This window comes from Neoarius graeffei, chromosome 2 (genome assembly GCF_027579695.1).
Source record: "Neoarius graeffei isolate fNeoGra1 chromosome 2, fNeoGra1.pri, whole genome shotgun sequence".
NCBI lineage: Eukaryota > Metazoa > Chordata > Actinopteri > Siluriformes > Ariidae > Neoarius > Neoarius graeffei.
Genome location: NC_083570.1, coordinates 94,827,154 through 94,842,594, shown reverse-complemented (window position 1 = coordinate 94,842,594; position 15,441 = coordinate 94,827,154). Strand labels below are relative to the sequence as shown.

General features: G+C 43.5%; 1 protein-coding gene across 4 annotated transcripts in view; it reads right to left on the bottom strand.

The window, feature by feature from the left end:
• The window catches only part of med12 (mediator complex subunit 12), a 178,759-nt gene that overhangs the window by 71,540 nt on the left and 91,778 nt on the right, over positions 1-15,441 (bottom strand). For all 4 annotated transcript variants that reach the window (XM_060915213.1, XM_060915214.1, XM_060915215.1 and 1 more), the window contains exon 23: positions 12,907-13,027. In XM_060915213.1, coding sequence (XP_060771196.1) covers positions 12,907-13,027 — 121 coding nt within the window. The remainder of the gene's footprint in view (positions 1-12,906; positions 13,028-15,441) is intronic.

Sequence of the window (15,441 nt, the reverse complement as noted above, 5' to 3'; positions counted from 1 at the left end):
TAAATACCTGTAATGTAATAGTCATGACGTATCCTTCCCTGATTTGTCACCCCTCCCATCATCACATGACCCTTTTCAGGAAGAAAACCAACAAGCAGCATCAGCCGTTTATACAGGCACACACACGGTACGTGAATTGTCATGTGACGTGCGTTTTCAGACGTCAGTATGGATGCATATAGTATGGGTGTGTGTATAGAGATTTTTTTTCTGATATAGCGCTAAAATGCTCATCTGTATGGAGAAGATTGTTTTCATTTTAAAATGTATGAAATGTGGATGTAGGCATGCACCCGCACACACACACACCAGGGTTTCTGCAGGCTTGAACAAGTTCAATTTAAGACTTTTTAAGACCATAACAGGTTAAATTTAAAACTTATGCCACACAAAAAAAATAAAGAAAATTGGGAGAGCCTGAATTACTTTCGAAATAAAATTTATCATCATTCACCGATGAACTCATTACATCCCTAGGGTGCGCTCTTGCATTAATGAGGAACTAAGCTGCAGTGGAGCCAAAGACATCCCGCAAATCACTTGAGGATGAGGCATTCGATTCCGTACGGTTTGTGTGTTATAACGTTACAGTTCGCACGGAGTTAGCTGATACACCGTCTCGAGATGTGCTTGGACCTGACAACGGTGAACAAAATTGAGTGATGGCATGCGAATGTTGCAGACTTTTATAGGCAGCCTGGTGCTTCTCTGCTTTCGCGTGCGATTCCGGTGCTTTACACCCAGGGTGCTGAGTTTGAGTGTTCTTTTGCACAATGTGCAGTACGCCTCAAACGGATTGTTTGGTACACGTTTTAACCAGTCTACGAAATCATTGCGTTCAAGCCAGCAGTCGTTAAACTTGCATTTGCCCATTTTGCTACAAACCGTGACAATCTCCCTCGCTTCTTTTAGGCTCTACTGTCCAAATGCGCGCGTACCATGCCCTGTGCATCACCATGCCAACCGGGCTAGACGCCAGATTCCACCGTGTCTCATTTGTAGTTTGCAGCGTAGCCTACTGATACTGATATAGGCCTAGCCTATATGACCAATTATGAATATCACCAACGCATTTAACAAAAAAATGGACGTAAGGATTTAAGACTTCACAAAATTGCATTTAAGACCTACAATGCAAAATATGCTCGTATTTTAGACTTTTTAAGGCCTTAAAGTGCCATTCCACCATTGGATGTATTCTTTGGCATAAAATACAATATATGACAACATGACTAGACAGAGAAATCTTTTCACTTCAAAATGATAGATCAAACATAATTTGACAACGACAAGTATATTAATTTTGCGACCAAAGTCACCTACCCTTTTAATTTCCGCGCGGTAGTGAAACGTGAGGTCATCGGCAGGTTCCCCTTCTTGTGTACCACGTGTCGGTCTATTTTTAGACCAGGAAACCCCCAAAGTGAGAGAGTCATTTCTCCTCGTATATGGGGGCCAAAAAAAATTGCGAAAAATTTTGAGTTAATCTTTCAGTTACTGTATTTTCTGGACTATAGAGCGCACCTGTATATAAGCCGCATCCGCTCTATTTTTTAAAAAAAATTAAAAAAAAAGATATACAAGCCGCACCGGGCTATAAGCCGCAGATATCTATGTTGAAAAATTAGATATTTACTGCATGTACAGAACGATTTTGTACTGTAAATGTACATGTATGTACCTGAACAGATTCTTTCCGAACAGTGCCTTTTAACACGGCAGCAACTTTGCTGATTAAAACGGAACAGAACCAAGAGAAAATAACCGGTATTTATTTACCTTCATTTCTCCTGTGTTTGAAACCACAAGTCACTTTAATCATCTTCGCTGGATTTGAAAATAATTACCAGTTAGTAATTTGTCGTGCGTGTTCTATCTGCTAAAGATCTGCTAATTCTTCTTTGCACTGATTTTTCGTCTATCTTATTTTTGATTCTACTTCCGGTTAGAGCGCCCCTAGCGGTGGAAGAAAAATCCACAGAATAGCCGCACCTTTGTATAAGCCGCATGGTTCAAAACCTAGGAAAAAAGTAGCGGCTTATAGTCCAGAAAATACGGTAGCTAGATTTATTGGTATTAGCTAGATTTATTGGTATTTTTATCGCGTTCTATCCGCCATTGCTGATAATATGTGCCACGTCACACGGTACACAAGAAGGGGAACCTGCCGATGACATCACGTGCGGAAATTAAAAGGGTAGGTGACTTTGGTCGCAAAATTAATATACTTGTCGTTGTCAAAAAATTATGTTTGATATATCATTTTGAAGCTAAAAGATTTCTCTATCTAGTGATACCGTTTATATATGTTGTCAAAATATATTGTATTTTATGCCAAAGAATACATCCAATGGTGGAATGGCACTTTAAATTAGGAATATCAAATTTTAGGACTTAAGACTCCGCGGAAACCCTGACACACACACAAACAAACAGGAGAGACCTTCACAATGTCGAGACTGTGAGCTTATTGTATAAACACAGGATGAAAGTTTTCAAGCATCAGTGACGACATTGTTGGACTAGAACCTCTCTGGTTACACACCTCTTTCGGAGACATGCCTGGGTCTGAGCAAACCACAGCTAACCTTGTGTTAGGATATGAATCATGCCAGCAGTGTGTGCCTTTACATGTGTACACACACACGCCCAGCAGTCTGATCCGGTGTCTCCCCATGAGTCGCTGTGTGAATGCAGTGTATCCACCCAGTGTGAGGTTTGCACCATGATACTGCTGAGAGACACACGCACACACACTGCCTCTCTCTTACACAAGCTGTATAAATATTATAGACAGCCACAAAAGGGCACAGGTTCTAAAGGAAGTGTTATCGAAGAGTCCGAAAAAAGACTTCAGAAGCAACGTGTGAAATATTGCTAACACTGAAAGGCAGATCCAGACTTCCTGGCTCGGTTTACTCCAAACAGCGAGAGAGACGTGAAAGGTTTGTTTGTCCAGTGTGTGATCAGCTCTCTGGCTGGAGCACAGACACACAAACAGCTTGATACTAAATTCTCAGATGTGCACTTACGAATGGTGAGCTAATGCAAATAGCGAGTGTGTGTGAGAGAGAAAGCAGCCGGCGGTGCTCTTAAAGCGTTCTGGGATGTTGAGTGGGCTGTCGCGGATGCTGCATCTTCTCTAAATGCTTATAATCATACATGCTCAGGAACCCTAGAGCATCCCGTCTCTTAACCTGATGTATGATGCAACGACAGGATTGAGGAAATGTTGCAACAACGTCAGATGATCACAAGAGTGTTCCGAGAGCACAATATCCCCCGCTGGCAACTCTGCCAGAACGCTAGTCAACCGTGACCGAATTGAACGAAATTCCAATATGCATATTACAAAGGAATCCTGTCAAGTTTGGTGAAATTCCTCCAAAAATTATGAGAGGAGTTCATTTCAGAAGGCGAGTACCCTTCCTGGGATGGACATCGCCACGACATAATCCACCTTCAGGCCTTTCAAACAGGGGATAACAAAAATTGAGGGAAGTTGATTTCAGAAAGCAAGCACACCTTGATGAAATTGCCAAAGTACACGTTTGTTAATAATCAAGGGCATAACTCTGGGAAAATTTGCCCAACTTAAACGAAATCTCAGTATGCGTATAACTGTCATATAACAAAGCCTTTTGCCAAGTTTGGTGAAATTCCTCCACAAATTGTGACAGGAGTTGATTTCAGAAGAAGGTACACCCTCATGAAACTGTCCAAATTATTTAAATCAAGGGTCAAAACTCTGGGAAAATTTTCAGAAACGAAATTAAATCGCAATATGCGTATTACTGTCATATAACAAGGCCTTTTGCCAAGCTTTGAGAAATTCGTCCAAAAATTGTGAGAGGAGTTGATGTCAGAAGGCAAACACACTAGAGCTGTGCAATATATCGTATTTTTATCACGATATCGATATTGGTGTCAAACGATATCAAAATTCATAATATCGATATGAAACGATTTTTTGTCATTTGTAAGGTAAAACAACCCTTCTGTCCCCTAAGGCACACCGTAGCCTTGTATACGTCATCCATTCTACTCCCGCGATATCTCCGCAACAGTAAAAAATCAGTTCTGTTTTCATACGTGTTGGGTGATTTGATATATTGATTTGTTAATATGTTGTTTGATTTGCTTGCTAATAGTTATAATAATACAATTAACATATATTTATGTCATATTTTTGGATGTGGGACTGGGTAATGTAAAAATGGCATCTACGGAAGAAAACAAGCACAACAATATTAGCACATATCCAGCTTGCTAGCTGTGTTAGATGTGTTAAACCGTGTGGATTTAAGTGGAATAATTGCGAGTCGTCCTGTGGTCAAGGCAGCGTTTTAAGGTAAGGCAATTTGGTTATTAATGTTGCCCGCCGCGGCATGTTTACTTGGGTTCATTTGATTTTGACTTGTGCATCTGCAGCTAGCATCATGCTTTGAAGTAGGTTCTGCTAAGGACGGGTTTATTGCGCGATGTAGACGGACTCAGATGTAATTACATTGTTTTTAAAATTCCGTGCGCTTAAAACGGTATCCCCCTGCTAATCATGTAGCCCTAATCATGTGTTGCTTTTCCTAATGGCGAGTGAAATATCTCTGCAAATGGTATTTCAATGCTGACATGCCAAAAAGATAGCGGAGTCCACATTTGGAAGATGAAGGAAGAGAAGCCTGATGCTTGAAAATAGATCGCTTAATCCACAACGCATATCTGTATTTGAGACATAACCTGCAACTAGTGGGGATGTTTTGGAATGACTGTGCATAGGGTGTTTTTGGCCACAGAACACTAACCCACAGTAGTAGGAGGACTACTGGGTTCGTGGATTTTGTCTGTTGACTGAGCGAAGCATGGTGTTTGCCTTGTGCCATTTCACGTAGCATCCAGCCGCAGTGCCACCTACACTTTCAGGGAATGTTTACATGCCGCTGAGCTATTTTCATGTATGTTAATTCTTAAGGACTTGTCTCTATATTGTGCGTGTTCACACACGGACTGGCCATCGGGAGTAGCGGGAGTTTTCCCGGTGGTTCAGTGTGGGCCGGCGGAGAAAAAAACAAAACAAAACAGTTGCGCGCTGGCCTTTAATATGATAAGCAATGTTAACAGTTTCTTTAAGAAACAGTTAACATTGCTTATCATATTAAAGGCCAGCGCGCAACTGTTTTGTTTTGTTTTTGTTTTTTTTCTCCGCCGGCCCACACTGAACCACCGGGAAAACTCCCGCTACTCCCAATGGCCAGTCCGTGTGTGTGCGTGTTTAATGTTGGTGTCTTAACAACACACAAGCTTACGTTGTAGTGTGTGTGTGTGTGTGTGTGTGTGTGTGTGTGAGAGAGAGATTTTATCCTTGGCTGGCTACGAGCCAGTGTGGACGTTACGCAGTAATCACTGGTAATACCAGCGCTGGCTCCAGCCTCTGTGATCGGAAATGTTGAGTGAGGAGAACGTGAGCCTTGTGCAGGCGATAGGACCTATGCAAAGTACGCGCTTGCACAGTAAATAGTTTAAGTAAAAGGCGTTTCAGGGTACAACGGGAAGGGTTGACAGGTAGCCTATGAGGCCTGTACTATAAAAATGTGGCCCGGTGCCTCGGGTGTTGATGATCGGGGCTTAAAAAAAAAAGGTGTATAAATATCGTTTTAAAAATCGCGATATCGATATTTACTGAAAAAATCGTGATATTGATTTTTTCCAATATCGAGCAGCCCTAAAACACACCTTCACGAAATTGTCAAATACAAGGTTGTTAATCAAGGGCTGTAACTCTGGGGAAAATGCGACCAAATTTAATAAAACAATATGCATACTACTGACATATAACAAGGCCTTTTGCCAAGTTTCATGAAATTCCTCCAAAAACTGAGAGGAGTTGATTTCAGAAGGAAAACCCACTCATGAAATTGTCAAAGTATAATTTTGTGGTGTAGCGGTTAGCGCTGTCGTCTCACAGCAAGAAGGTTCTGGGTTCGAACCCAGCGGCCGGCGAGGGCCTTTCTGTGCGGAGTTTGCATGTTCTCCCCGTGTCTGCGTGGGTTTCCTCCGGGTGCTCCGGTTTCCCCCACAGTCCAAAGACATGCAGGTTAGGTTAACTGGTGACTCTAAATTGAGCGTAGGTGTGAATGTGAGTGTGAATGGTTGTCTGTGTCTATGTGTCAGCCCTGTGATGACCTGGCGACTTGTCCAGGGTGTACCCCGCCTTTTGCCCGTAGTCAGCTGGGATAGGCTCCAGCTTGCCTGCGACCCTGTAGAACAGGATAAAGCGGCTAGAGATAATGAGATGAGATGAGATAACGCTGTTCTATAAACTGCATTTTTCTCCGGACCTTCTTGCTGTGACGCGACAGTGCTAACCACTACACCACCGTGCCGCCCGTATTACCGACATATCAGAAAGAATCCTGCCAAGTTTCATGAAACTCTTCCAAAAATTGTGAGAGGAGTTGATTTCAGAAGGTGAGCGCCCTTCCCGGGACAGACGGACAGATGGACATCGCCACGACAATCCCCCTCCGGGCCTTTTGGCCAGCGGGGGATAACAAACTCAATTTTAAGCCTTGAACATTCAACCAGGACTCAAACTCGACACTGTTTCTATAGTAACCGTTTTAAACATTAGCTAGGGTTATCACATTTACCCAGGGTTCCCTCTGGAGCTCGTCACTGATGAACATAATCCATCAGTGACGAAGAGAAAATTACTAGCAGTCGTCACAGTGACAAATATACTGGTCATCCTTTATAGAAATCCCTCCGTTTGCTGCAATCCAACCCCAGTGAAGAGACTGCGGGAAGCCAGAGTGTAAACAATCGGCACGTGCTTGTGACCAATAAAAATCGACCACACACAATGATCAAATGAGCACCAAGCTTTTGACCAATCGCAATGCGCCTTAATCGGCTTGGTGTGGTGGTGTAATTATCTCTGCGTGCACCGAACAATGGCGCAGTCTCAGCTGAGGAAGTTTTTTGGGTGAGCTTCTTCAAGCACTGAAGATGACTTAAGGTCTGAAACAGTCACGAGGGAGACACACTCAGAGCCCCGGCTGTCCCTTAGCACATCGGCCAGTGTCAGTAATACAGGGGTCGGTTTAAAAAAAAAAAAAACCCACCAAAGTGAAAGTGCTGCCATCCAGCAAGCAACTGAAGGGAGCTATGTTTCGGGCGGTGTGGCGTGTTGAGTCGCCGTGGATAACGCATGATGTCAATCGCAGTGTTATTCTGTGTTTGGTTTGTAAATTGACAGGAAATTTGAATTCCTTCACTGCTGGTTGTTCCTATAATCTTCCTGACTCTGTTCAATTGTCAAATCAAGTTGTGTGTTGAAGTGAAGGCTAAAGGGAGTCCTAATACCTCTTTTGAATCATTCCATGCTAAAATAACCTTCAGTAAGCTCAAAATAAATAGGTTTATTTTAGCTTGGATGGTGCACAGGGAGCCCAAAATCAAATCTCTCTTATTAAAAGGCTGGAATGGAGCCCAAATTTTAGATGTAATGGAGAGACCTAGCTGTATCTGTACAAATATTTGAATTGTGCTAGTTTAGCTGGTATAAACCTGCATTAAAGGGGAACTGAAGTTATTTTTAAACTTCATTTATTTCTTAATTAACGTCTTATTCAATTCTGTTTTCGGTTTTAGTAACCTTATATTGTGACTCGAATTGGCATATCACACTTATCGGCCTTTTCAGATTTCAGCCATGTTGACTGTAGTTCGTTTGGTCCATGGCAGGCGTCGCTTATCCGCGCGATCTTCACGAGACTTGTGCGAGACTTCAAACGTGAAGTGTCAGCGCCGCCATTTTGAAAACTGTTTACACAGCGGCCAGATCGCCAAATCATTCCAATTTAGGTTGATTTTGAGATTTGCCAGCTTTGTCAGCAAATGAGCTGAAAATCTACTTTAACAGATTTGATGGCGTGACCCCAACCCACCACCACCACTCTTCTGCGGGATGGCTACAACCACACACTTTACATTCTCTTCCGTCCCCCGCCTCTTCTTGCCCAACCTCATCCCCATTTCATGACTTCGCTCGCACCTCCTCAACAGACCCCCTGGCTGAGCACCCTCCCCCCCCCCAAGAAACACCTTCATCCCTCCCCCACCCGTCACCCCCACACTGATCATCAGCGAGGAGCAAGTGAGAAGACAGCTGAAGAGACTCCATGCAGGAAAATCAGCAGGCCCGGATGGTGTTAGCCCCAGGGCCCTGAAGACCTGTGCCCTCCAGCTAAGTGGAGTACTTCAGCATATCTTCAACATGAGCCTGGGTCTTCAGAGGGTCCCCGTGCTGTGGAAGACATCATGCCTCGTCCCTGTACCGAAGAAGCCGCGTCCCAGTAACCTCAAAGACTACAGGCCCGTGGCATTGACCTCACACATTATGAAGACCCTGGAGCGACTCGTCCTGGAGCAGTTCCGGCCCATGGTCCAACCACTTCTTGACACCTTTCAGTTTGCCTACCAGGCCCATCTTGAAGTAGAGGACACAATCATCTAACAGCTCAACAAAGTCTACGGACACCTGGACAAGCCAGCCAGCACTGTGAGGATCATGTTTTTTTATTTCTCCAGTGCTTTTGACACCATCCGGCCGGCTCTGCTGGGTGAGAGGTTGACAGCGATGCAGGTGGATGCCCCACTGGTGTCCTGGATTGTAGATTATTTGACTGGCAGACCACAGTATGTGCGCTTTCAGGGCTGTGTGTCGGACAGAGTGATCAGCAATACCGGGGCTCCGCAAGGGACTGTCCTTTCTCCTTTCCTTTTTACTCTCTACACCACTGATTTCAACTACTTCACGGAGACCTGCCACCTCCAGAAATGTTCTGATGACTCTGCAGTGGTTGGACGCATTACCGGTGGTGATGAGAGCGAGTACAGGATGGTGGTGGACAACTTTGTCACATGGAGCAGGAATCACCACCGACAGCTCAGCGTGATGAAGACGAAAGAACTGGTGGTCGATCTGAAGAGAATCAGGGCTCCGGTGAACCCTGTTAACATCCAAGGGGTCAGTGTGGACGTGGTGGAGGAATACAAGTACTTGGGGGTGTACTTGGACAATAAACTGGACTGGTCCAAAAACGTGGACACTGTATACAAAAAGGGCCAGAGCTGTCTCTATTTTCTGAGACAGCTGAGGTCCTTCAACATCTGTCGAACGATGCTGCGGATGTTCTACGAGTCTGTGGTGGCCAGTGCCATCCTGTACGCTGTCATCTGCTGGGGCAGTGGCTTGAAGGTGAAGGACACTTACAGACTCAATAAGATCATCAGGAAGGCTGGCCATGTTGTAGGCGCGGAACTGGACTCTCTGACAGTGATGTTGGAGAACAGGACACTGTACAAAATAAAAACAATCTTATGGCCCTTTTCCACTACCCTTTTTCAACTCACTTCAGCTCGCTTCAGCCCGACACGGCTCGCGTTTCGACTACCAAAAACCAGCACGACTCAGCTCGTTTCAGCCCTGCTTAGCCCCTAAAACTCGCACCGTTTTGGAGTGGGGCTGAAGCGAGCCAAGCCGTGCCGAGTGAGGCTGGGGGCATGAGCAGACACTCCCCTGTGCACTGATTGGTGAGGAGGAGTGTCCTCACATGCCCCGCGAGCGCGCTGGGATCTGTAAACACCGCAAACCCGGAAGGAGAATAATTACGAATTACGAGAATTTCTGAAGCCTTATGCGCCTCGCCTCATCTATACGCTCTTGCCAGTATCTGTCTGCGTTGTCGGTGACAACAAGCCACAGCACCAAGACCAGCAACACTAACGACTCCATGTCCTCCATGTTTATTGTTTACTATTTGGGTCGTGAGACTACCGCTTAAAAGCTCACTGATGTCACTGTTTGCGCTGCTTAACGACATCACCTGACGTCCACCCACTTTCGCTAACTCCACCCAATGTGTCCACCCACTTCCAGCCAGCACGGTTCAGCGCGGTTGTAGTCGAAATGCAACTCCAACAGCCCCGCTCAGCCCGACTTAGCACGGCACGGCTCAGCCCGACTCAGCCGCGTTTGTAGTGGAAAAGCGGCATTAGACTGTCCTTCCGGGGGCGGCACGGTGGTGTAGTGGTTAGCGCTGTCACCTCACAGCAAGAAGGTCCGGGTTCGAGCCCCGTGGCCGGCGAGGGCCTTTCTGTGTGGAGTTTGCATGTTCTCCCCGTGTCCGCGTGGGTTTCCTCCAGGTGCTCCGATTTCCCCCACAGTCCAGAGACATGCAGGTTAGGTTAACTGGTGACTCTAAATTGAGCGTAGGTGTGAATGTGAATGGTTGTCTGTGTCTATGTGTCAGCCCTGTGATGACCTGGCGACTTGTCCAGGGTGTACCCCGCCTTTCGCCCGTAGTCAGCTGGGATAGGCTCCAGCTTGCCTGCGACCCTGTAGAACAGGATAAAGCGGCTAGAGATAATGAGATGAGACTGTCCTTCCCACCCTCTACACGAGGAGCTGATCAGCCACAGGAGCACATTCAGTAAACGGCTGATTCTTCCACGCTGCACAACTGAGAGACACAGGAAATCATTCCTACCTGCTGCAGTCAAGCTGTACAATGCCACTGTACAACTGTGGTACACTGTCTTACCATGTATCCTGTATCCTTAACTCAGGTGCAGTATATGTATATAGGAATCATTGTATATAAAACCACTTCATTTTTCTTTTACTTAAGTTATTGAACTTATTTAAATGTATTTTATTTTTATTTATTCTTTTTCAAGACTATTTTATCTTCTATTTTTAGACATGTTTACTTTTTCCTTGATTCAAGAGCTTTGTTGCAAATTTGAATTTCCCTCCAGGGATTAATAAAAAGTGATTCTGATTACTGTCGCACAATTAAAACGTGCCAGATCAGGCGGCTAGTGGGTTTTCAAAATAATAAATACATGCATTTATTTTTTTCGCGGTCCGGTTTCCATCAAATCCTGCGCTCTGATTGGCTGGCGAGCAGGCCCGTATCCTAGGATACAGACCCCAGTTACGGACCTCTGGCGACTCGCTCGTTCACAACAACACACATAGAAGCAATTTTTGTCAACATGTATCTTTTTTATAAGATTTTTATCAAAAATCTTATCAATGTTTGCCAGCATTTCTCATGAGAATAGCATTAATTTTACAGCATGGATAGCGATAACGACAGTGTTCACAGCGAAAGCGAGTTTTACTACCCTGAGGAAAAAGAAATAAAAAAACATTTCAGGAGAAAGCTAAAAACCTCTAACTTGCTAATGCTGAGCAAAAACATGGCTGAATCCTGAATGACTCAATTTTGTATACATGTTTTTTTCCTGCCATGGAAGTGCACTTGTATACCGAGGAGGAAGCCATTTGCATTACAGCCGTGAATGAGGATTCAAAATGGCGGCTCGCCTCGGCTCGGTTTTCCCTTTCGGGCGCTCTCGTTTTCTGTTAGAATTTGGTAAAGAAAAAAAACATATTATTTACCAGCTTAAGGTCGGTCCGTATGGTGAAATACCGTGACCTCGGTCAGTACTTTCAAGACCTCGGTAACGGTATTTCACGATACGGACCTCCCAGCTGGTAAATAACATGTATTTTTGTGATAAATACATATCATACTGAGCGCACTTCCCACATAATCCTCACTAAGGATTCAGACAGTACTACAAAATGGCGTCCACACTATATCGTGCCCTATATAGTGAGTAGGGAGCGATTTTGGACACAGGGAAAACTTCCGGCTTGATTACATCAGCATTCAAAAGATGCACATTTCAAACACTCATAACTTGCAAAAGCAGTGACAAAATAGCGATCAAAAATGTGTTCCTATATTTAATAAAATGAGAAATAGAATTCTGATGATAAAAAAAATAAAAAAATTTGCCTTCAGTTCCCCTTCAAGTCCACTTTGATAAATCAGTAACGGGGGGGGGGACACGAAGAGAAAGTTACTGGGCTGACCGGACTTTATTTTTCAAGGAGAAAAAAAGTGGAGAATATTTTTTGGAACCCAGTGGGAATGCAGTTTTCCTTCGGCAGGCTTATTAACAAAATCACAACAACATTCTCTCTGATGGTATCACTGTGGTATCTGTATGATACATAACTCAAAATCAAATGAACGAACGGCAGCTTTTCTATCGGTTATGATGGTGTTGCGTTTCGCCATCAGTGTTTGGTCGGGCAGAACTTGGGTTGGTGCGATGGCTGTAAAACTCCACCAAAAGCTCTTCATCTTTATTGTATTATTAGGTAAGACCTGATGGTGCCGATTACTCTCTCGCATGACGGTCAAGTCCAGAAACGGCGCAGAGTTGTGTTTTTCCCCCCTCCCACGCACATAACGTCTCAATTCAATTGTTTCGGGTTGGTCTGAACAATTATCCAACATCTTTCTCTCCCTCAACGTTTGCATTTCACTCTTTCATATGAGCTTTTCAGATACACGTTTGGATCGACTGCTTTTTGGCATCGTTCCACCAGTTTTAGACAACATAACTACGACAAGACGGATTTGCTTTCGAATCTCTAAGAACCCAGAGATTTTTTGCAGTCTACAGGTTTCAGCCTAATGCAACTCTCTGAACACGAGTCACCCATTTCAGCCAGTGAAGGAGAAAGCTTCTTTTCTTGCACGTCATTATTACGTCCAATTCTAATTTCCCCCGAGAATGCACTCCGATACAAACAGCTTGAAAAAATGACTTGTATTAAATGGGATTGAATTTGCAAACCTAACACTGAGCTAATGTCCCCTTACAACTGAGAAAAGCACTGAATAAATTACAGAAATGAAGAAACTACAACTTCTGTTGCTCAGCAGCAAGGCCACGGCTTTTATCGCAACCTGTATTTATTACAAAAGGTTTTTTTTCCCTGTTAAATGACATTAAGCCGAGTGTGAAAGCATACAGTACCAGCATTGAGGAGAGACGGGATGGCCACACAGCGCACCAGATCCTCCAGAAGCAGACACTGCCGAGCTATAAGGATGGCGACAAACGTAGCCAGAGAGTCGTGGAACGATAAATCGCTCACCTGGAGGGAAACAAAAGAACATTTTAGGCAGGAAGCCTTGGAATTAACTTTCACATGAATTCATTCATTCATTCATGGACTGATTCATTTATTCATTCATTGATGGATGGATGAATTTTCACAAACGCGTACATTCTGAATTGAGTCACTGTACAAAATTTACTTACTCACTGATTTAACATTCGTATTTATGTAATTTTAATTCTTTATTATTGACTTATGTTTTCTTGGATATCCAGCAAGTTTTTTTGAATTGGGTATTTTTAAAGCCCTGAATAAAAGTGAACTCCGTGCCGTCACCCGATCCGAGGATGAACCCCAGGTTGCCGTTTTCAGCCGCAGCCACATTACCACCGTGATATTCTCCTGCACGTTTTAATTCCATTCAATTAATCCTACATTTGTAGTTCCTGTCAGCCTCAGCTGACAGGAACTACAAATGTAGGATTAATTGAATGTGAGATTCGCTGGTTTACGTTAATACTACATGAATGGACGATACTCACTAGACCTGACTCTATCTAGTAATTAGAAGGGTGTCTAAATTAAGTTTAAGACAAGCAATGAAATCACATTTTGATCAGAAATGTTTTATGTACACTACAGCACCAGTCAAAAGTTTGGACACCCCTTCGAATTCAGTGTTTTTTCTTAATGATTTTTGCCTTAAAGTAATAATGGACGTCATTTCTCTTTACTTAGTTAAGCGGTTCCTGACGAAGGATTACTAGTTGTCGAACAGGGCTATTTACTGTAATTTTATTATTTACTGTTTGATCTGAAACGCATTAAGGTAGTAAGAAACTCATGCACTAATTAACTTTTGACGAGACACCTGTTAATTGAAAAGCATTCCAGGCGACGACCTCATGAAGCTGGTTAAGATAAATGCCAGTAGTGTGTAAAGCTTCATCAAGGTAAATGCTGGATACACTGAAGAATCTAAACAAGAAGACATGTTCATTTTATGAAGACCTCTTAACGCTTACACCCTTGTAAGCCTATTGCTTTAACATTGACTTCTGATGTCGTAAGTGCTATGACACCTTCATAAAACACGACCCAGCTTTTTTCAGCAGAATGAGCACGCAAAGTTTCACTGATGTAGCTTATGCATAGCAGTGCTTGAAAGTTTGTGAACCCTTTAGAATTTTCTATATTTCTGCATAAATATGGCCTAAAACATCATCAGATTTTCACACAAGTCCTAAAAGTAGATAAAGAGAACCCAGTTAAACAAATGAGACAAAAATGTTATACTTGGTCATTTATTTATTGAGGAAAATGATCCAATATTACATATCTGAGAGTGGCAAAAGTATGTGAACCTTTGCTTTCAGTATCTGGTGTGACCCCCTTGTGCAGCAATAACTGCAACTAAACGTTTGCGGTAACTGTTGATCAGTCCTGCACACCGGCTTGGAGGAATTTTAGCCCATTCCTCCGTACAGAACAGCTTCAACTCTGGGATGTTGGTGGGTTTCCTCACATGAACTGCTCGCTTCAGGTCCTTCCACAACATTTCGATTGGATTAAGGTCAGGACTTTGACTTGGCCATTCCAAAACATTCACTTTATTCTTCTTTAACCATTCTTTGGTAGAACGACTTGTGTGCTTAGGGTCATTGTCTTGCTGCATGACCCACCTTCTCTTGAGATTCAGTTCATGGACAGATGTCCTGACATTTTCCTTTAGAATTCACTGGTATAATTCAGAATTCATTGTTCCATCAATGATGGGAAGCTGTCCTGGCCCAGATGCAGCAAAACAGGCCCAAACCATGATACTACCACCACCATGTTTCACAGATGGGATAAGGTTCTTATGCTGGAATGCAGTGTTTTCCTTTCTCCAAACATAACACTTTGATCAGTCCTGCACACCGGCTTGGAGGAATTTTAGCCCATTCCTCCGTACAGAACAGCTTCAACTCTGGGATGTTGGTGGGTTTCCTCACATGAACTGCTCGCTTCAGGTCCTTCCACAACATTTCCATTGGATTAAGGTCAGGACTTTGACTTGGCCATTCCAAAACATTCACTTTATTCTTCTTTAACCATTCTTTGGTAGAACGACTTGTGTGCTTAGGGTCATTGTCTTGCTGCATGACCCACCTTCTCTTGAGACTCAGTTCATGGACAGATATCCTGACATTTTCCTTTAGAATTCGCTGCTATAATTCAGAATTCATTGTTCCATCAATGATGGCAAGCCGTCCTGGCCCAGATGCAGCAAAACAGGCCCAAACCATGATACTACCACCACCATGTTTCAAGTCAAGTCAACTTTATTGTCAAATATGCTATACATGCTCGACATACAGCACAGATGAAATTTCAGTCCTCTCTGACCCACGGTGCAAACAGGCAATGCAATAAATAAAAATAGAATAATTGAAAAACAATATAAACAG